Source organism: Ciconia boyciana, chromosome 11 (assembly GCF_034638445.1).
Source record: "Ciconia boyciana chromosome 11, ASM3463844v1, whole genome shotgun sequence".
NCBI lineage: Eukaryota > Metazoa > Chordata > Aves > Ciconiiformes > Ciconiidae > Ciconia > Ciconia boyciana.
In genome coordinates this window covers 24,341,521-24,362,478 of record NC_132944.1, presented here as the reverse complement: position 1 = coordinate 24,362,478, position 20,958 = coordinate 24,341,521, and the positions used below count along the sequence as shown (strand labels likewise).

Below are 20,958 nucleotides of genomic sequence, written 5' to 3'. Positions count from 1 at the left end.
AGCTGAGGGCAAACTATTTTTACTCAGACATTGTGTAAGTCCTCACTATACTCAAATGCAGAAAGACAGTCTGGCGTTATCCAAACAGGATAGCGATTGTGACAGTCAGGTAAAGAGTGTGACCTGTGGTAGCTTAAATGTGTGAAAAAGATTAATAGATCAGATGTTTTAGTCTAGTGATTTCAGTACAGGGGACAGGAAGAAGGATCATAATGATACTTACAGATTAGTATTGAATAAATATATATAAATGCATGTGTACACAGGTGGATATTTAGACGCATACACAGGCCAGCTTCCCTTGATTTTGGAAGTGTTTTACAAAGTAACATTGTAAATAGATTTTTAAATTTATGTGCAAGAGAGCAACGTACCAGTTGTGAATTATTCATTGAAAGCAAATCTTGACAAATTGTGTTGCCGTGTTGCAAGTGGAATTAAAAAGATACATACAGGTATTTCCAGAGAATTACCCAACCTTGGATGAATATATGATTGGTGTGAAATGCTGAAGAACCTTCCCCATGGCCCTGAGGTAAGAGGGGTGGCTGAAGGAGCTGGTTGCCGCTGTACCCTAGGCAGGCAAATCACATTTTAAGTAGCCCTGAAACAGCTTTAAGCTGTGTTTGCAGTTGAACCGATTCCTTGATGGCTGGGACATACGGAATTAAAAGTATGGAATAAAACCTTATTTAGCATGTCATTCCTTTCTGCTCTGTGGTAGGCATAACAACATGGTAGGAGCACATTTGATAATCTGCATATTTTGTATCTGATATATTGGCTTTGCACAGCCTTGAGGACAGCAGAACTCAGTACAAGACAAATGTGTTACCTTCTTCATCTGCAGTCTTCCTTCCATGCCATGGCAATCTCCAGATGCCATAACTAAATATGTTGTTGGGCTAGTTAAGTTAGAAATGCATCTAATGCCTCTACTCCAGGATTGTCTTAGCCAGTGTTATGCAATGTGCGAGTTTCACGTACTTCAATCCATTTACAGTTTCATTTCTGTTTGTCCAGCTCTTTGCCAAGCTGAACTCTTTATGTTGCTTCAGAAAAACAGCTAGCAGTCTAACAACGATCAACCTGAAAATCTGCCAGTCATGAATGAATATAAGTGGATAATTGAAGTTATTTACAATAATTGCTAGGCTTTTAATTTATTTTTATCTTTTATTTATAATTTGTACTTTGATTGTGCTTTGATGCAGCACTTGCTGTGACTGAGCATTGTCTAGTGAGTTGTAGTGGAATTTGATAGTAGTCATAGAGCAGTCATTTTTTTTGTATGGCATTAGTTGCAAGATTAGTATCTGTCTTAAGCTACAAGCACTAGGAACTCTAATATCAAGATAACAGGAGCTAAATAACTTTCAGTGCATATTAGCCACAGCAACAGCAATTTTAGTAATAGAATTTCCTAGAAAATAGCTCGTAGCTGGGGAGAACAGAGAGGGAAATAAAATATGCTGCTGGGCTTTCTGAAAAAACTGTCCGTGTTCCCCCCCACCTCCTGCCCCGGTCTCAAGGATAAAACCAGCCAAATTGCAAGTCTGTCGTCATTGGCCTAAAAACTCATGTGTTTCTGATGGCAGCAAATATTCCTCCAAGGTCAGCATCAGTCTCTGATATCTGCCCTGCTTCTCTGCTGGTTACGGCAAACATGTGCAAAGCTATTTGCAATAAAATAGTGATACTGAGAGGCCTGTTTGCACATCGGTGCATTCATTGCCATGTTATATGATCCTGTTTTCAAGCATAGAAGTAATGGGAATACTGATGAACAACATCAAATATTCTCTGTTGGCTTCTTTACCTTCTCCACTAAATGAACTGTGAAAAAAGCAAACCCCAGAACTCTGATGGAAGTAAGGAGGACTTGCAGCAGAATTACCACCCATGCCAGGATATTACCTAAGCTCACTTAATGCTAATAAATCTTGTTCTTTCCCAAAACAGCCCAACCTTTTCAGAAGTTTTCAAAGCACCTGCAGCCTTACAGGTTTCCTGAAAAGGAAATCCCTTTTTCATTCTGAAATGAACCCCAAAATGGGGAAGTCATAGGAAGGTACCTGGGTAATGTTTTTAAAGTTTGGTAATCTATTCCTGAGTGCTCCCACATGCACAGCATAGCCTTCTCACGAAGAAGCCAGTGAAGAAAATTGCTCTGATGATTGAAACACAAGTTCTGGTTTCTCTCCCAGGAATATACTCAACTGCTGAACTATGTTTTAAATAGTTATATGGCTGCACTTTAGGAAATATTTTTGGCATGTTCACAGCTCAATTACTATAAATTTTAATTGGCAATTAGATGTTCAAATCAATAGTAAGGTTATTAAAATTGCACCGAGTATTTCACCTGAGGAAGGGTAACTACTGGTAGTTAAAAGTATGAAAGAAATAAGTTCTTAAAAACAGGGATTAGTTTTCCTTTGTTTTGCTACCTGCTGTCTTTATTGACAAAGTTTGTTTATGTTTGATTAAGATAGAAATCCCTGTTACAATTCCATATGTAGGAGTCTGGGAGACAGGCTTTTAAAGTTACATCAGTTCCTGGGGTTTTTCCTACATATTGTTGTTTTTCAGGATAAACTTTCAGTGCAGTATATTAATAGGATTTTTGGGGTTTAGACTTTGCCATGTTTTAATAAGAATGGCTTTTCATTATTTTTTATTTCCAAAACACATCTCAAATCAACCTTGAAGACATATACAAAGTTTGTATAGGAGGTGAACCTCAAACAGATCTGATGCCATGGGAAAACGATGAGAAAGTGTGTTAAGGTTCAGGGCTATTTTTTGCTGTTGGCTGAATGCATTCAGATGCTAGGATATAAGAGCCTCCTACAGGTTTATCTACACTTTTTTTAATGACTATGATATCCCACTGCTCAGAGCAGGGTCAGAATTGGTGGCCCTTGTCGGGCATATTCTGGATGAAATTCTCATAGGCCTAAAATGATAATTCTGCATTGTGCAGGACAATACGGAGGTAACAGCTCAAACTGGGAAGATTCACATAATGTACTGAAAGAAATGTTAAGGCAGAGTCCAGTGAGTTTGGGAAGAATATGTTAGCAGAAGGGCTGCTGACAAGCTCACATTTTTTAACCGATAGGACTGAAGTTGTGCTTGGTTATTTTTGTAGCAGTGAGGCATAAGCCTGGGACTGAGTAAAAAAGGAGCATCTACAATTGAGAGGGTAGATCTTTAATTTTCTGTTTAAGTACCTCACAATATAGCATTTTTTTTGCTATTTTGAAATTAGAGTTTATCGTCTTGATCTTATGCAATATAAACTATCAATGTTATGGGCTGAGTACCCAGTTGGTACTAGTTATAATTAAGGTAGAGCAGTCTTCTATCCTTTTTTGAAATTTGCAGCAGTTTGGTTTGGAGAAGAGCAATTTCTAGCAGCATTTCTGGTTTTATGTGTAGCAGTTGGTTTATCTTAGAAAAATAGAAAGGAAACAATGAAATATAAATGTGTTGCTTCTCAGATTTGATAGCTGAAGAGAGAGAGGAACATAACTTCAGTCAGCATTTATGGATAAAGGTTAGTGACCCTCTGCAGTTCCAGAGTTCAGAAACTGTTTCAAACTTTGTTATGCTTATGAATGTATTTAATCTAACTTCAAAATGGGATTCTAATGAAGAAGAATCATTGAAAAGTAAACTGAAACCCTTACAAGGCACATGGAAAGAGTAAAGATCTTCTCAGAAGGAAAATGGGTACCCTATGCTCTGGATGTTTGCATGAAGTTTTTCCTTGAAATTTTTATTTTCTTTTTCATGTATTTTCACCTTTCTGCCCATCTGCTCCACTTTCCCCTTACTTTCTGTTGGATTCTGCTTTTCCCTCATCCATTCTGTTTCATTCACCTTTCCATTGCTATCTCTGTAACAACCTAACTTGAATGATAATTTATCTGGGAATATCAGTTCACTGAAATTAAAATACCATTTGTCAAGAAAATTATCCTATTCAGAGATAGCTCAGTGATTTATTTTTTCTTTAAATGTTATTGAGAGGAAACAAACATTTCTTTTTCTTCTCTCAGCCTTCTCTACATTATCTGCGATACTAGTACTACTAAAAATATCAAACATTGACATTGTGTTTTGGTGATCATTTGGGGTTTTTTTGGGTGTGATATTTGTTCCATCTCCTGGTTAATGTCCTGTTTTTATCCATGCTGCATTGTGATATGCTGGATAAGTCAGTTAATCTTTCTCATATTTACACGTGTTGGGAAAGTTATAAGGATTAGTTCCTTAACCGGGGGGACCTCAGTTGAACTGTGCCATAGAGTGTGAAAATTGTTCTTTATCTCAAGATTATATGCTGCCCTTGACTTGTCTGTGCATGCACATGCAAACACCTTTCCACATGTAGAGCTAAATACTCCTAAAATACAGACCCTTAAGTGGTGTAACTCTTAACAGTGCTCACTCAGCGTTCATAGTTCATTCCATGTAAATGCATATAGATAACTCACAATTCCCTTCAGGATAACCACATCTTGGTAAGCATTTACTTCCTACAGCAATGATTTTAGAGCATGTTTACTCAAATGAAAATATATTGGCATTTGTATTAAGAGTATAATTATAAACTATGACGTTAAAATTGCTAATCATGCTAATGTTGAGAATCATTGCTAGATAACTGTTCAGTCATTACGATATTTTAAAAGGGATTTTTATCCTCAGTATAAAAATATTGCAGTATTACATGTGGTTTTTATATTTGTGCCTCCAGAGTGTTGAGGAATTTCTTCCATCATGCTTCATCCCTTTGGGGACTTCTTTTAAAAAAACAAAACAAACACCACCACCCCTTCCCCCCTCCCCCCCCACCCCAACCAACCAAACCCCAAACATTTGTATACAATTTCTTCATTCTGATATCATCTCTGTATATCCACTAATATGTAATTTTGTGGATTTAGGCTTATTACTAGCTTACCTTTTCTGTAGCTCTCCCAGATGTCTCATGGTCTCCTTCATAACGGTGTTGAGATATTTAAAGCAAACTGTGGTTAAGGACTATTATATAGAATACGCAGCATATGCTTGTGTTGTCTACACTCAGTGTACCAAAATTTTAATTTTTTTGTTAGATTTGTGAGGGTGAAGCATGTAGTGTGCGTGCGTATTTGTGTTTATTTCTTCAAGGAAAAGTACGTGTTGGTAGATTGTTTGCTTTTTTGTTGTGCTGTTTCCTGTAGAGAATGTTGCTGGAATATATGTAACTTTTTTTTTTAAAGAACAAATGTAACAACTGAAATCCTAATGAATAAATGAGTAAAGTACTTGTCAGTACTTTTCATTTCTGAGCTACCCTCCTTACCAGATGTTTCTACTATTACCCATCTTATGCTTCTCTAGCTATTTCTTACATGGGGGGATAAACCTGAGTTTAAATTTATTTCACTGAGGCAAAAATGTAATTGAAACACATTGAGATCAATACAAACTACATAAGAAGCCATGAATTATTTTTCTAGCCCACTAGGTACTAATATTTAGGCACTGGTATCTCATGAAATGCTATAATATTTTTTCTTCTGGTGAGTAAGTAAATATTTAAGCACAGAAAGAAAAACATATTTCTCTTTTCCCTGTATTCTTTTTTGTATTAAGAATTTTTTTGACCCTTCTTTCACTTTTTTCCCTCTCAGACTCATCAGAGTCATGATCTTTTGTATTAGATATGCACAGAATAGTAATGCAACTATGTTTTCAATATAAAGGAGTGCACACCTGCAGAAATGCATTGAATTAGAGTAGTTATTTTACATAAAATGCCTTTTTCATACTTAAAAAATGAGGGCTAGATTTGTAAAATACCTTCAGCAGGTCACTAACATGCTGGACCTCTGGGACCATTCAAATGTTTAAGAGTCCATTTCAGTTGCTGTGAGGCTTCCCCCGCAGAATAGTTAGTTTGTGCTACTTCTCTCTTTAAATTCTAAATGCAAAAAAAATTGTAGGTCAAACTGATGTTTGATAACCTTTGAAATTGCAAGGTCTGTTTTTACTACTATTCATACAGGACAGGAGCAGTAGGAACAATTCCATAGAACTTCACTGTTTTATTTGAAATGTTTTTTCACGGCTTCCCCTTGCGTAGCCCGTTGCAATGCATCGTTATTTGTTGGGTTCTTTTGCCCGTGTCCCGTGTATGTGGGAAGGTGAGCTGGTACATTCTTCAGTTCAGTTCTGGTTTGACTTACCCAGAGTTGGAACCATTTCAGTTCCATTCCAGTTTAGGTCAAAAGGGTTTGCTAAGACCAGCTGGGTTTACATGGGACAAGATTTTTAAAGGTGGAAACAGTCAAATGACGGGGATATACCCACAGCACAGGGCTCTGGGAAGGCAGACTTCATCTGCTATCTCTTGCTCTTCTGTATCAACCTAGGCATCGGTAGCATTTCCAGTTTTTCATCAAACCTTTGAGATATGTAATGCTGCACCAAGGAAAAAGGTACGAAAACCCTTCCCATGGGGTCTGCAGGGAAGGTGCAGAAGCCCAGCAGAGGACTGAGGGTTCAGCGAGGCTTCTGCTCACCCCGGGCAGGCGATGCGATGAGACCGAGATGTGGACGGAAAGGCTGTGACGTGCTGCTGCTTTGCAGACCTTGGTGAACACAAATGCTCCCTGTAACCAACGAGTCTTTGCCTTGAACCGTTAGGTTTTTGTTGAACCATTTACTCTGAATTGGCAACCAGAAATATTTTTCTTGGTTAATTTTCCATTATAGCTCAAATTGTATAGCAATCGATATGAATTCTGATTCCATTTTGATTTATATCCAAAGACTTGACAGAAGTGCTTACAGTTCTGAAAAGGGAAGCAAAATTGCGCATGGCTGTCCGCTCTGTGTGTTGTTAGTGAGTGCCTGTAGCTCACGTGCTTCATGACGCAAAATATTTGAAAATATACATGTGTACCAGTGTCTGATAGATCAAAGAAAATAAAAGTAATATATTGAATATTCTGTGACAGATCATTCTTTGATTAATTTTGGGTTGTACATGTATGAATGTTCAGGCAGATTAAATAAAAACTAGAAAGTTACTTCCTTAGTTAAAATATTCAGAACTGTAAAGAACCCTGAATAAAACCTTAGAAAGGATATAATGTCTTTTCACAAGAGAATGTCTGCAGCAAACCGCTATATGAATTAAATTTTTCAAGTAGCTGTGTTTTAGTACAACTCCTTTTTTCCTTCAGATGATAGTGGTAAGGTAACAATAAGGTAACAATAACTACTATGGGGAGTTCTGAATATTATTAAGAGGAAAAAAAATACTACTGAATTGCTGTCATTCGGTAAATATTACTTCTGTAATAGCAGAAAAATCTTCTTGTAGTTGTGCACCATGCTAAGGTAGTACGCACAACACTCCAAATCTGCTAAGTAAACAAACCTAATCTCTATTTTTCTAATCTTTTATATTTGATGTGTTATTTAGAAATTCCTTTTTGTTTCAGTTGCTTGCAATCAAGCGCATTATTAGGAAATACCTCCTATTTTAGTTTTAAGAAAGATTTTAAAAGGGCTCCTGTGTGCAAAATAAGGTCCAGTGTGAAAGCAACTTTTATTTTGTGTTCTTTCAGAAGTCAGTATTGGAGTGGGAGCTGCAGGGTGCTAAACACTAGTGAAAAAAATGACCTTTATATTTTTTAATTTATTTATTAGTAGTTAGGCTGTTTTGAGAGTTCTGTACCACCAATCATGGATGCTGAGGGTTTAAAAAACTTGTGTTTTGTGGGGGTTTTGGGGTTTTTTTGGTTTGGTGATTTTTTGTGGTGTGGTTTTTTGGTTTTTTTTTTTTTTGTTTTTTTTTCTTTTTTTTTATCTGGATCATTTATTACTATCCTATGAAGTATCATAGCAGGTATCATGTGGTGACAATGAATTACACAATTCTCAAAAAATCCCTGTTGTTATACTGGAAGAAACACTTGGATTTAAAGTTGTTATCTATTATTTTAAAAATACACCTTCTTTTCTTTTTTCAGCGTCTTGTTGAAGCTGCAGAAGATGCTTACCTGAAACATGAGTTTGATGCTGACTTACAGGTAATTAATGATTATTTTCCTCAGCATTTATCATCAGACTATACTATAACAGTTTATACAATAGCTTACTTGAAGAACTGCTGTAGAAAGCCAAGCATGTGAGTAATAGAAGGATGCTGATTACAGAAAACAGAATTGATGAAGGCTGGCTCAGTATTTGGCAGGTTACGCATTTAGTGTTTGTGTGTTGGGAGACCAAGCAGGTGGATTTTACTCTTTTAGAGATTTCATTTAAATTCCCTGCATGTCTGCTTAGGTCAAGATTTTTAAACGCAGTAATTAGCAGCATGTTTCATCGTTGCAGTGTACTGGCAAGGAATTGTTCTATAGAGAGTTGAATTTGCAGATGGGGTGGGACCCACAGGGATGGGATTAGTCTGACCTTGATTTGTGCAAATGGTTTGCGTTTGGATCTGAGTCTAGAGCAGACACCATTTTTTCTCTTACCTAGAAGCCCTTAGAGCCATACCATTATTGTCTCAAAATGTTGCCGTTAGGAATAACACGGGAGGGAGAAGCACTGTGGCAGCTCACAGTTAAAAATTTTTAAAAGAAAAATCTTTGCTTGAATAAGACACATAATTAAAAAAAACCAGGTTAATTTAGAAACCAAGTAATCTAAGCTAAAATGGAAAGTTTAATAGAAAGTGTTACTCAATACTTAAATGAGTAAATACCTCCTTACCTTTTAATGAATTCCTATATCCTTGGTTTCTTGAATGCCACGTAAGGTGGAGTTTGTTTACTTTGTCTCTAGCTATCTAGATTTAATTTTAAAACCTTCTGTGAATATTTGCCATATGTCCATTTACATTTTGAGCTTAAGCATTAAGGGAAACAGAGGCTTTTTCCGCAGAATTTTTCCCATACATGTATCTAAGAAATACACAGATCTGTAAGTTCTATTTTCAGATTTTACCATGGTTACTTCCAGTAATCACAAAACATTTTATTTTAATGAAAATATGATGCAAATTACTGATTTCTGTGCAGAAAGGAAAAAAAAACCCACAGAGTGAACTTTTCAGAGCTAAGGATAAAAAAACTGAGTTTAGAAGGCTGTGATACTGAGATCTGTCAGCCCATGTTGGAGTAAAGATAAAATGAGCGTCTTGAAAGTGAAAATTCATATTATTGTTGTATTCAATGAATGTTGGCTTCTGTATTCAAATACTTCAGAGTTCTATTACATTCCAGTCTTGCAGAGGTGTGCTGCATTTTATTTTTTTCAATTTCAAGCCTTGGAGAAATAGGAACTATTGTCTGAATAAATCAGAAACACACTCTATAGAAGATTTTTTAGAGGTCTACTGTAAGTGCTTCTTCACTGCAGGATAGTTCTCACTTTGATAAAGTGATTTTTTCCTTCATTTTTTCCTTCATTTGCTGCGGCTTTGAAGATATTAACACTTTCAGGAAGCCAGTTAAATGCCATTTGTGCCAGCAGCATTAACAGGACAATCAAATCTTTGTGTAGAGCTCTGTTGTTTATTGCTGTCACGGTCCATTAAAGCTAATCAATTGTTAATCTTGGTTTCAGCGACCCCTTTGCAACCCTTGCTGGGTGATTGTTGTTCTTTATCAAAAATCTCATCATACCATCTGCTCAATATAAAATAACGGCCAGAATGATTTGATAGTGTACATTCAAGTGGAGGGCGACAGAAGGCTTATATAATATACAGTGTATATAATTCTGCTATCAAAGAGGAATTTTTTGGCATTTGTATTGCCTTGGCTGACATGTGGAAGACAGGATTAAATGCTTTGACTTAGTGGTATGTGATACAGCACCAATCTGCGCTCTTTGTGCTCAGATATTCTGGAAATTCAGAAAGCACATAAAGAAAGTGCTTTTGTGCTTTTTATTGGTCCAACGTCACCTTCTATGTCTTGAGGACAGTATAGGTAATATCGTGTCAGTACATAAAAATGATACAAGGGAGAAATAAAATTATATTAATATTTTTATTGACTGTGAAAAAACACCAATTTAAAGAAAATAATAACTGGAAGAGTTCATCTTTTAGACTGCTGGTATTCTCTTCAGCAATGCTGAAACTATATTATTTGGTTAGGCTAGACCTGATCCCTTCTGGGCATTTATCTTAGTAACATTATTAGTTTCGTCCTTAGTAATTCTATAGGTATTCTAATCAATATACTGTAATGCTGTATAATGGTCTAAGCACTCAACTGTCTGTCCCTGGACTGAATCTATTGGCACCACCAGTAAAAACCTTGTAGTTATAAACATAAATAAAATTCCCAGGGAATTGAAATAAATAAATCAAAATGGGTGATATGATTTTAACTCATCAGTATTATATATTGCATATTTGAGTAATGGCCAAACTAAGAATCGTTGAGAGCTGACTTTAAAGATTTACCCTGCAGTATTTGGGCTTTGGGAGATTCTTTTTTCTGTTAGGGATGTGAACCGAGAGCTGCAGTTTTAGCAAGTTAGAGCAAATGACCTTCTAAATGTTACTTAACACTGGAACCTTTAACCCAATCCAGGGTTTTCTCGCCTGGTGGGTATGGTTTCAAGTTATTCTGTGTTATTAAAGACTCTTTTCAAATTGTTGCTATGTGAAATTACTTTAATCATGCCTTATAATGTATTTGGGGAGATAAGATAAATTACCATTTGTATTGCTACAGCAAGTTGCCTTGTCACAATATTTCTGTAAAGGATCGCTCATCTTGCTTTATACGCGACACTGTCTCTGTCCTTGCCTCTGTTTAAAATGAAGTAATTCCTCCTGATTTTTGTGGCTTTAACACGATAAAAAAAACAATACGAGGCCAACTGCCAAGCACAGACCCAGGAAGAGTATTGGATGTTAAAGGTTTTGGAGTGATTCTACAACTATCTTTTAGTTTTGTTGGCTTCATTGTTTGCCAGAGAAAAATTTTTGGGAAAAGATGAAAAAGAGGGTAACATCTTCTGTTAGGAGGCGATCTATTAAAAAGAAATTTCAAATCATTTATAATAATTGTTGTTAACTGAAATTTGGCCTCCTGATCATTTACTTCCTTTGTGCTTGGGTATGTGTTTCCTGAGATATAAACTGCCTTGTTACGGTTCACAGAAACACTGTGGTGGAGTTTGTGTTCGGACCCCTGGAAGAGGCTCTGAAGTGGAACACTCTTCCCTGGAGCTGTCATATATCTACGGATTTGTTGCATACGCAGCTGATACAACCACATAGGTTTAGGGGCTTTCTCCTCCCACCACATTTCCTTAAACCACTAGAAACGGGACAGATTTTGTTGTGTAAAAATACACCGATGTGATACCCAGCTGCTCTTCTTACGCAGTTATTAGCGAGGGGGTAAAGCATGCTTAAACTGCAGTTGTGCTCTTTGTTGGCACCTGAGTCCTCTACGGTAGCGTACTATTTATGTGATTGCATCTGAGCTCTTCGGATAGAAATGCATAGAGTATTGCTACCATCTGAACAGGGTGAGGACAAGATCTATTATAATGTTGCATTATTTCTGGTTTTCAATAATCTCAGGAGGTGGATGCTTAGCAGTGGAACTGATGCTGGAGTTCTCAATGGAGCAGTAAAAGTAACTTGCACTTTGTTTCTTACAAACTTTAAAAAAAAAATAATTTTAGGATCAATAAAGATTTATAATGCTTGGTTCCTACCCAGTTTTCATACCTCTGACCCCAATGACAAGAGGAAGTCATACGAAATTTCATTATGACTACTGGTTCATTTGCTGAACAGTTTCATTATACACACACATTTGCAGGGTAGTTCTTTTATTTTCTGTGTGTTAATTAAGTTCATCAGTTCACTCGCCTTCGATTCCAGCTGAGTTTTCTCTGCGTGTGTGTGATGTGATAATAAAAAAGCAAGGTCACTTCTTTTTAATAGAATCAAGGCTAGTGCATAGTTAATGTCACCTGAATTACTAGATGTTTTCTTTTCGGATTGTTGCAGTTTCACTTTCTATATAAGATAGGAGAGGTTCAAGTGCCGATACTTTAAGATGGTTGACCTTATTTCAGTTTCATGTCACAAGACGAGAAGAGAATTAATCAAATAGTTTTTAGGAAAGGATTACTGTCTTTTAAGAATAATCTTAATTTAGTGGGATAAAAAGGAATAATGGTATAAGGCTGCTTTTCATTATTCATTTTTTTTAGATCTATAACATATGGCTGAGTCTTAAGGAAGAGGTTTTCAAAACTATACCAGAGTTAGGTACCTGTCTGCCAGATTTTGCTGGCTGTTAACTCCTGATTGCATTTCGTGTCCTTGAAAATCTCATCCTTACTCCTAGAGTATATATGTTGGCTATAGAAAAGATCTGGTCAAATCAGCAGTCGGATAGTTAAGGATTTTCCAATGGTTTACACAGGTGAACAATGTACTTTTTTACACATATTTAACGATTTTTGAAAGTCTACAAAAGGTGAGACTTCAAAGGTTTAAGGAGAAAGCACAAAAAGCAAAAGAGGGCTGGGGAACAGAATTAGTCCAGTTCATAAACTCTATAGCTTCTGGGTCTAATCCTTCGACTGTTAATATTACTAGATAGTTTATTGTTGTCTTTCAAGGGGAGCTACCTGACCTGTAGTAAGTTTGAAATTCAACTGCTAGATATAGAGCTTAAATATAGACATAAAAGCATAACTTAAATTGCTGTGACTTTTTAAAACTTCTGACCTAAATGTTTGTTTAGTATAATGATACCATGCAAAAATTTATAATGATGGATTGTTAAATGCTTAGGTATTTAATTACAATTTAATCAAATAGATGGTAATTACGTTGATATCAGTTACTGGAAAATACAAGGATAAAAGATAATTGAGAATAGCTATTCTACATAATCTTATTAAACTCCTATTATAGCACGTGCATTACTTTCATGTGAGTATTTCAGAAAAGTCTGTTTGCATATTTATTATCTCACTAAGTTTGAGTGAGGCACATAATAACTAGATTTACAGTCTATTGGTATTCATATTTTTCGGGCTGTTAGAATAATGTCCACAAGACTGACGTCAGCTCTTGAAGGGTCCTGAACATCCACAAGGGAAAGGGAAGTCTGTTGGACTTCAAGCACTCAGAACCAATGGTTGAAATGACTTTCTGAAAAGTGCATTTAAAATAGCAGTGGAGCATCTGAAGTTTGATGTGCTTCATGGATTATTTATCCAAGCTACTTACTTTCTAAATCAGAAATCAATCTTTCTAAACTCCAAGCCTGGAAACGTAATATGAGATCTGACAGCCTAAATTCCTTTTTAGACTTTCTTTGGAATATTTTGCAGACCAAAGTGCTCTCAGCTATATTTGAATGGGATATGGACAGTGTACCTGTAGCTTGTAAGAAGGCACGAGGAAAAGATCCTTAACTAGCACCAGTCTAAACTGTTAACTTCTCATGGCCCTGTGCAATTCTTGCAGAAGTAGCTAGAAACCCTGGAAACATTGTAGTTTATTCAGTTGTAAAATCTGCCTCGGAAGCTCTTTCCTGAAGTGCCTCACGCAGGACCTGTTCTCAGGGGGTTCGTCTTTGTGTTCCTCCAACGCTTGTGGGACTGCAGCAGGTTCTGCTATATGGTAATGGGCATCCAGCTGAAGGCATAATTTGGATACAGCTATGATGTAGAAATGCTGCCAGGACCTGCAGAGGTCTTGTCGTTACTGAGTTTTCTGAACAGTTCGAAGTTTTCAGTAATGATCAAAAGACAAGGGAGGGCAAGGAAAGACAGTAAGTGTAGAATTCAGAATACATTAAAAACCAATAGCAACAACAAAGCCCCAAACTCTTAAGATTTACACTGCAGTTTGAGGGCTAAAAGGAAGGAAAAGGGGAATAACAGCATGAGCATCTAGTCAGTTAGTGAACTACGAGGCACAACAGAATACATTTAAATTATAAAAGCATCTGTTAGAGTCTGTATTCGGTTTTAGTTTTTCCTTTGTTAATTTTTTTTTCTTTCAGAAAAGACTTCTGTACTTTTTTCTGAAAGAAAAAAAAGCTTCAGCTTTGCAATTCTTACTTTATTATTATTCGTGTTCATTTCTGTGAGCTCAAATTAAGGACTTCTCAACTGCTCTAATACCAAAACTGCAACAAATTTTCCAGATTTTTAGCTCTAAGGATAAGCCCTTTCAGTGGAGAGCACTTTAAAAGCTTGTCTACTCTTTCCTATTTATTTGCTGAGGTTGGGTAGAGGAAAACTGAAATGACTGTGGAACTATCGAGACATCGGTGAATTCAAATGTTACTGGTTAAGAATTCTCTAGAATTGATGCACATGTAAGGTAACCTTCAGAGGAAGACTTTCACATCGCTTTCACTGTGCGTGCCTGGCAGGGATTGAACATCAGCAAGAGAGCGTACAGAGAAAGAGGGGCCGTGCACCTTTTGGCTTATTTTAATCTCCAAGTTGTTATCTGTTTTCTGCCTCTGTGGTAAGTGTACAGAAAAAAAGAACAAGATTTTATGAAGCCAGAAAAAAAAATGGCTAGTGATATTTTAATTCCTCTTCTGATGATGAAGATTAACTTCTCCATTGGTTCTTTTCACTTTGGAGTTTTGTAGAATTTCTTTGAGAATTGAGGGAAATTTTTGGCTTTTTAAAACAATTATGATAAGTAGATAATTTTCATTACTTTTCCCCCTTCCACACAAGTATCTTTCTAAGAGTTCCTAAGTTCTCTTACTGCAAACAAATCGAATGTAAATTACTAGAACTATTTTATTTTTATGTGTGTTCATAACTTCTGTTGACAGGGAGTGAGTTTGATAGTTAAGGACAGAAATGCGTGGAGTTTAACTGTCTCAGAAGCAGAGATGCAGGAGTTGATTTTTCAGCTAATTCATAATTTCTCTGCTGTAAATAATTGTTTGGCATTTTGGTGCCATTCTGCTCTATATACGGGAGCCATCAAAAAAGAATGGTAATTCTCTTGCTGTTCAGTTGACTAGCTATTCTGTCTACACGGGGCTCGACAGCAAAGGAACCGGCAGCTACAGTCTGGATTCGCTATTGCAAATAACATGCTCTGCTTCTGGGAAAGTCTGGCATGGCATTCTGGAGATTCATTCTTCTGACTCCAGTTGTAGGACTCATCTTTTTGGTACCCTTAACAGGTTAGACTCATTAAAGAGCTACCAGAATTAGTTTTCCGACAGTTGTGGATTTATTCCTGCCTACCTCTCTTGTGATAGCAATTGCTATCTGAAGCGTGTGAATTGTGTACTGAAGAATACGCTATAAATTCAGTTCTACCCATCTAATGTGGACACTGTGCTTTTTGCCTGGTGATATCTGCTGTAAATAATTACAGAAATCTGAAACCTAGAATTGTCAAAGAACTGTATCACTGAGCAGATAATTTTGACTTCACGAGATTTTTCCTTTTATATTTATTTGTCCCTTTATTGTGTTTGCTTGCTACCAGAAATGAGAGGGAAATACCTTTCTCATCCCATGAGGGTTTTGAAAATTTCAAGTTCTCCGATTAAACATTGAGATACCCCAAAGCTTTTCCTGAGCAAGAGAAACCTCCACTTCAGAGCAACTCGTAATCAGATAGGCAGGGCTCTCAGTGAGGATATGAGAAGCCTGTTCAAGTTGCTTCTCTAGTGAATATTAAATTATTTCTATGATGTGAAACAACCGCAGCAGAAGAGTTTGTGAGACACTCAGCTCAGAAAAGCCTGATGGATGGGGCAGTGGCTTTGGATCTCAGAGGCCCTAGTCTGAGTGTCTGTTCTGCTTGATTCAGAGGATGGATTTGAACTGCAGTATAAGGCTTTTCCTCTCTGGCACAATTCTGCAAAAAAAGAAATGTATTTTCCAAAACTAAGAAGAGCCACAGGTCAGGTCTAACAGCAATAACAAGATGGAACAGAAAGTATTTACATACGTATAATACATATATACAGTTTTTCCCTTCCCATGCTCAAATCATTAAGTATTTCCAGGTTGCTTTTTTTATGCTCTTTGTGAGCATCTTATAAGAATTAGAGACATGCTTAAAAGCTGAGATTCTTGCATATTCACATAAATTCACAGGTTAAGGTTATAAGTAAAACAGAATTTCCCATTAAAATAGTGATAAAACTCAGTGTTTGCAACATGGAATTCTTTCTTGTTTTTCTGAGGCAATTCTTTAACTTATTCCAATAGAACAGGTAGAGGAATAAGCTAGTGTTGTTCAGACAAAGGAATAATGATGTACCAGGAGCCAGTCAAATGAAAACAGATATGTTCACTTTCAAGATGGAAAAAAAAGAAAAAAAAACCAAGAGACATTACAAAATTAACTTTTAGCAGAAAATCAATAACAATACTTAATGCTGCAGCCTTAAAATTAGATTGAAATTTGTCATTTCAAGCTGGTAGTTAGTGTAAGCTTGCAAGAACTTCACTTGAGGCTTCAAAAAAATTTCCTCTTTCAAAATGCCTAGCATTCCTTCCAAAAATGCCCAAACCAGAATAGCTTCTGCCAATGCGATTGCCTTTCCATACAGTCAAAACAGCATGTGATCCAAGCATGCCACAATTTATACTTGGGAAGTTGCTGACTTTCCCTGCATTTCCAAGCAGACGGTTGTTTGGGAAGATGAGCACCTCCTGGACGGCAGGTCCACTGGTCTGGGCAGGGATGTAAGAGTAGGCAGAAGAAGTTAAACAAAGCAAGGGAAACCGAGGTTTGTGAAAGGAAGGCTGTGGAGGATGCAGAAGAAAGCAGAAACAGTGCGGTAAAAAGTTAGGTGTCAGACGACTGTAAAGGGCAGGAAAGAAGGCTGGAGAAGGAGAAATAACTAAGTAATGTGTAAGGGCAAAGCTGTTAAGTGTTAATATCTTTGTGTTTCAAGAGTACTGACAGTAATCTTGCAAGTCTCTCTAAAACCATTATCTTTGCTTATAGTGAAGCTAAAATGGAGAAACCATTTTCAGCTACTTTAAAAAAAAAAAAGGCAAAACCCTCTTTCCTCCATCCTCTTCTGTGTCAGGTTAGGTAATTATATAAACAGTAAGAAGCTGCCTGACATAAGCTTCATTATAAAACAAAAGAAACCTTCAGAGAGAATAAGAGTAGGTAACATTCAAATACCATTTAAAAATGGGTTTCAGAGAAGTTTGGCAAAACAAGTACGCTCAGGGAGTGAGGGAGGAATACTGCATAGGAGATGAGGAAAAATACTACAATGTTATTGAAAAACATATGCTCCTTGAGATTGCCATAAACCTCAGAGAAACTCGTCTTATCATTGTCAGAACAGACAGAGATGATGTGTTTAAAAATGTGTCTCTAGTAGACGTTTATGAGGCTATCAATTTCCCACTCTAACCAACCAAGAAAGCAGCTAAAAAGCCAGAGAAAAGGAGAAATGACCATGCAGGATGAAGTTAGGGTTGCCAGCGCTTAATGTTTGGCATACTGGTGGTGGCAGACAGGAACCTGGGATCAAAAATCACTTCATAGCGGGCAGGTGACTTGCTTGTCAAGGCTTGGGGCCCAGAAATTAGTGATCATCGCGCTCTCAGAAAAAGAGCTTGTCCCTGTCTGAAAACGCTTTCCAATTCGCTTTTAACTTACTGCTGCAGAGCAGGTCAGCCGCTGAGCAGCGTGAACGCTGAGCCCCGTGCCTTTCACCTGGCTAGAGCAGCCCTACCCTCAGCACTGAGCGGTCTCACACCGGGAGTCACGTTTACTTGTGTGCTCCTTTAGTCCTGCCAAGATCCCGGTGAATTTGTTAACAAAACGACTCTCCTTGGTTTAAGCGATGCCAAAGGAAGGTGACAGTTCTGAGGCTTTTGATCCTATCAAGATTCATTTTGAAAAATGCTGCTCTGGCTTAGCTTTCCTTTATCCGTGGATAGTCAGTACGTATCAGACAGCATGAGGAGGTGATGGAGAGAGGTGGTTGTTTTCTGATTTAAGACTTCTACACCAAAGATACACAGCACAGCGTGTTCGAGGTGTGCGTTTTGCCAGCATCACCTGCTTTCTGAACTGTGTGGAAAGTATATTTTAAAGAATCTATTTGAAACATCTACTTAATTCTGTATGTCCTTGTACGTATTTTGTATCTGCATTTAGTTTCTGATACATTGAAGGGACGTGATGCTAAGGTGCTTCGAGGAGCAGGCAGTACTGGAGTGAATGTTTTTATTTATAAGGCTCATTGGTCAATGATAACTGAGCTCTCCTCCAGGAAAAAAAGATCCTTAATTTACTCTTGCAAAATTCAATGCCCTTTTGTTCTCACTTTTCTGAAGTCACTGTTTATAACATTGCTCTCCTTTCCCCTCTGAGGAATAATATAATTTATTGGCGCAGTTCATTCATAGTCTGTGTGATATCTATCTTTTGGGACAGAGATACCTTTTGCATGATGTACACACTGTTAGCTTCAAACTCTTCCTGTTTGCTTTATGTGAAAGGGTTTGTAATCAGGAATATTTATGCATCCTGGTACCCAGTTGTGCTGTGCTTGCTGTTTTCTTCTCTTCGTAGAAAATTAAACTTTTTTTTCTTTTTGGCTCACACCTACCTGAAAAGCAAAAGATTTTAGAATATTACCCTATGGATTTATGATTACTAGGCAGATAGCCAGTAATAAGCAGTGATATCTGATACTACAGCCCAGACATTCTCTGCTTTTTTCCACCTTTTTCCTATTATCTTTAGGTTTAATAAACTATAAATGGAAGAAATAAATGGCAGACCATCTTTTCTCTTTTTGTGCCCTTTTTTTTTTTTTTTTGGGAGGTGCTTCATGATGAGATTAAGTTAAAGGTCATATATGCTTCCAATCTGGTATTTAGGAATAGGCAAATTATTGAAAAGGGTGCAAGTAATTGAGGTTTATTAATTTTTGTGGGAGAGCAGCTTTTTTGCTACACAACAATCATTTTAAATGGAAATAACAGTATTATAGATAAAGATTTAATGAATATGTATGAGAAAGGCAAGATAGAAGTCACTAAGCAGTTCATAGCTTTAGATGAGGTCACAGTTCTGACTTGTGTAGTATGAAAGTGAATAAATCTTAGAAGATCATAGTGGAAATATTTCCAGGGTATTGTACATACTGCTTATGGTAGGAAAAAAGTTACTTTCTTGCCTTTGGCTCATAAGAAAGATACTGAGTGAAAACCAGCTGCATTCCTACCTTAACATTTCAACTGCATGTATTGTTTCTTTGTTTCTGAATCTCACATAATTGCTGACTACAAAATTAAAATACCAAGCTCATTATTTCAATCCTAAGGTACAACTTGCTTTAGACTTATGTTTTGTCTCTAATTGTAGTGTCTGTGTGTTGAGCTTCATTAACTTGAAACAGAAGGAGCCCCCGCTTTTGTGTTGAAGTTAATTAAAGCTGGTAATGATTATTGTCTGAAAATTTTCTGGGTTCAAGTAGGTTATTTTGCCTCTGCCTCTATTTTCATGCATCATTTCATTAATCATGTGGTTGGTCGATTCATAATATACAGGATTTGTCTGAATTCAGTGAGCTATGGGGTTTTTTTAATCATAGAAATACACTTGCATGTTTGTTTAACGGTTAGTTGAAAGCTCCTGCTTGTGAAATAGTCACTGGTGACTTTTAAACTCAGATTTTTTTTAAAACTATTTGTGAAAATAAAAGCAATTATTTTTCCATGAATAATAGGTAATAGCACAAACCACAATAGATAGATCAATGTCAAGGGCCACAGTTAATGGCTTTCGGGTCTTTTGAATATAAAAATTGACAATTTGAAAATATGACGATTCTATGATGTGTAAAAACGTCAGACTTGGAAGTACAGTCTGCTAAGCTGTACTCTACACACTAGTACAGTTTTGACCATGAGTGATAGTATGAAATAATTATGCATATTTATATGCACGTATAGTTTAATATTTATGTTTTAATAAGTTTTGTTCAAAGCTCTGCATTTCAACCTTATGTATATTGCCTGATGTGCACATCTTTATCACTGGTTTTGTGGGTCATGCTGTGGGAGATGTCCTGCCTTAAACAAACAAACAAAAAAAACCCCAAAACCGCCTCGGTGAAGGACCATGTCTGAGGTCAGGCCCAGGGGTATTGCAACAAAGTGCAACGGGTAAATAGATAAACGGATGAATTAGAAAGCGGAGGATCTACTTGCCTGTGGGAAAAGCTTGGAAAAAGTGATGGTATGTTCCTTGAAAAATCATAGAGGCCAAGTTTAAATAAGTGTTTTGTTTGTGGTTCATTAAAAAAACCCACAACATTAAATCCAGTTACTGTTACTGTAATGTTACATTTTATGTGTTTCATATTTCAGATCTGAACTAACAGCTATATAGCTAAAGCTTTTGGACTATTCAATTTAGATGGAAAAAAAGGACTTGAAATCTTATTCTGCATCCAGTTAGCTTTTTGAAATGAGGAGCATGTGTTCAGAGAAGTATTACTGTGGATCCAAAATGTGCCCATCAAAGACATTAGTGAAAGGTTTAATGGATATTCTGTGCCTGTGAGAAGCTCCTGCTGACAGAGTCAGCTCAAGAGCTTTCAGCATCATATGCAAAACTGAATTTGGCAGCAAAGAAGGGTGGAGCTGGGGGAGGTGTGTCGTGTTGGCAGGGCCAGTGGAGGTTTTGGGTATAGGGCTGGCGAAGGCCAGCTGGTTGGCAGCAAGCTGAGGAGATCTGGTACAATTCGTAGGGCTTGTGGGGGCTTATGCTGGGTTTGTGATGTTTTTGAATGGGTGTATGGAATTGTGATGAGGTAAAATGATCTGGAAGGAGGTCACCTGAGGTTGTGAAAGGCTGTGGGAGGTCTTGGAGGCTCCAAGGGCTTTCTGAGACTTTCTGCCCAGCCCACC

General features: G+C 37.1%; 1 protein-coding gene across 1 annotated transcript in view; it reads left to right on the top strand.

Moving 5' to 3' along the window:
- CACNA2D3 (calcium voltage-gated channel auxiliary subunit alpha2delta 3) overlaps positions 1 to 20,958 on the top strand; it is a 478,745-nt gene that overhangs the window by 139,056 nt on the left and 318,731 nt on the right. Inside the window, exon 4 of the mRNA XM_072876518.1 lies at positions 8,040 to 8,099. Coding sequence (XP_072732619.1) covers positions 8,040 to 8,099 — 60 coding nt within the window. The remainder of the gene's footprint in view (positions 1 to 8,039; positions 8,100 to 20,958) is intronic.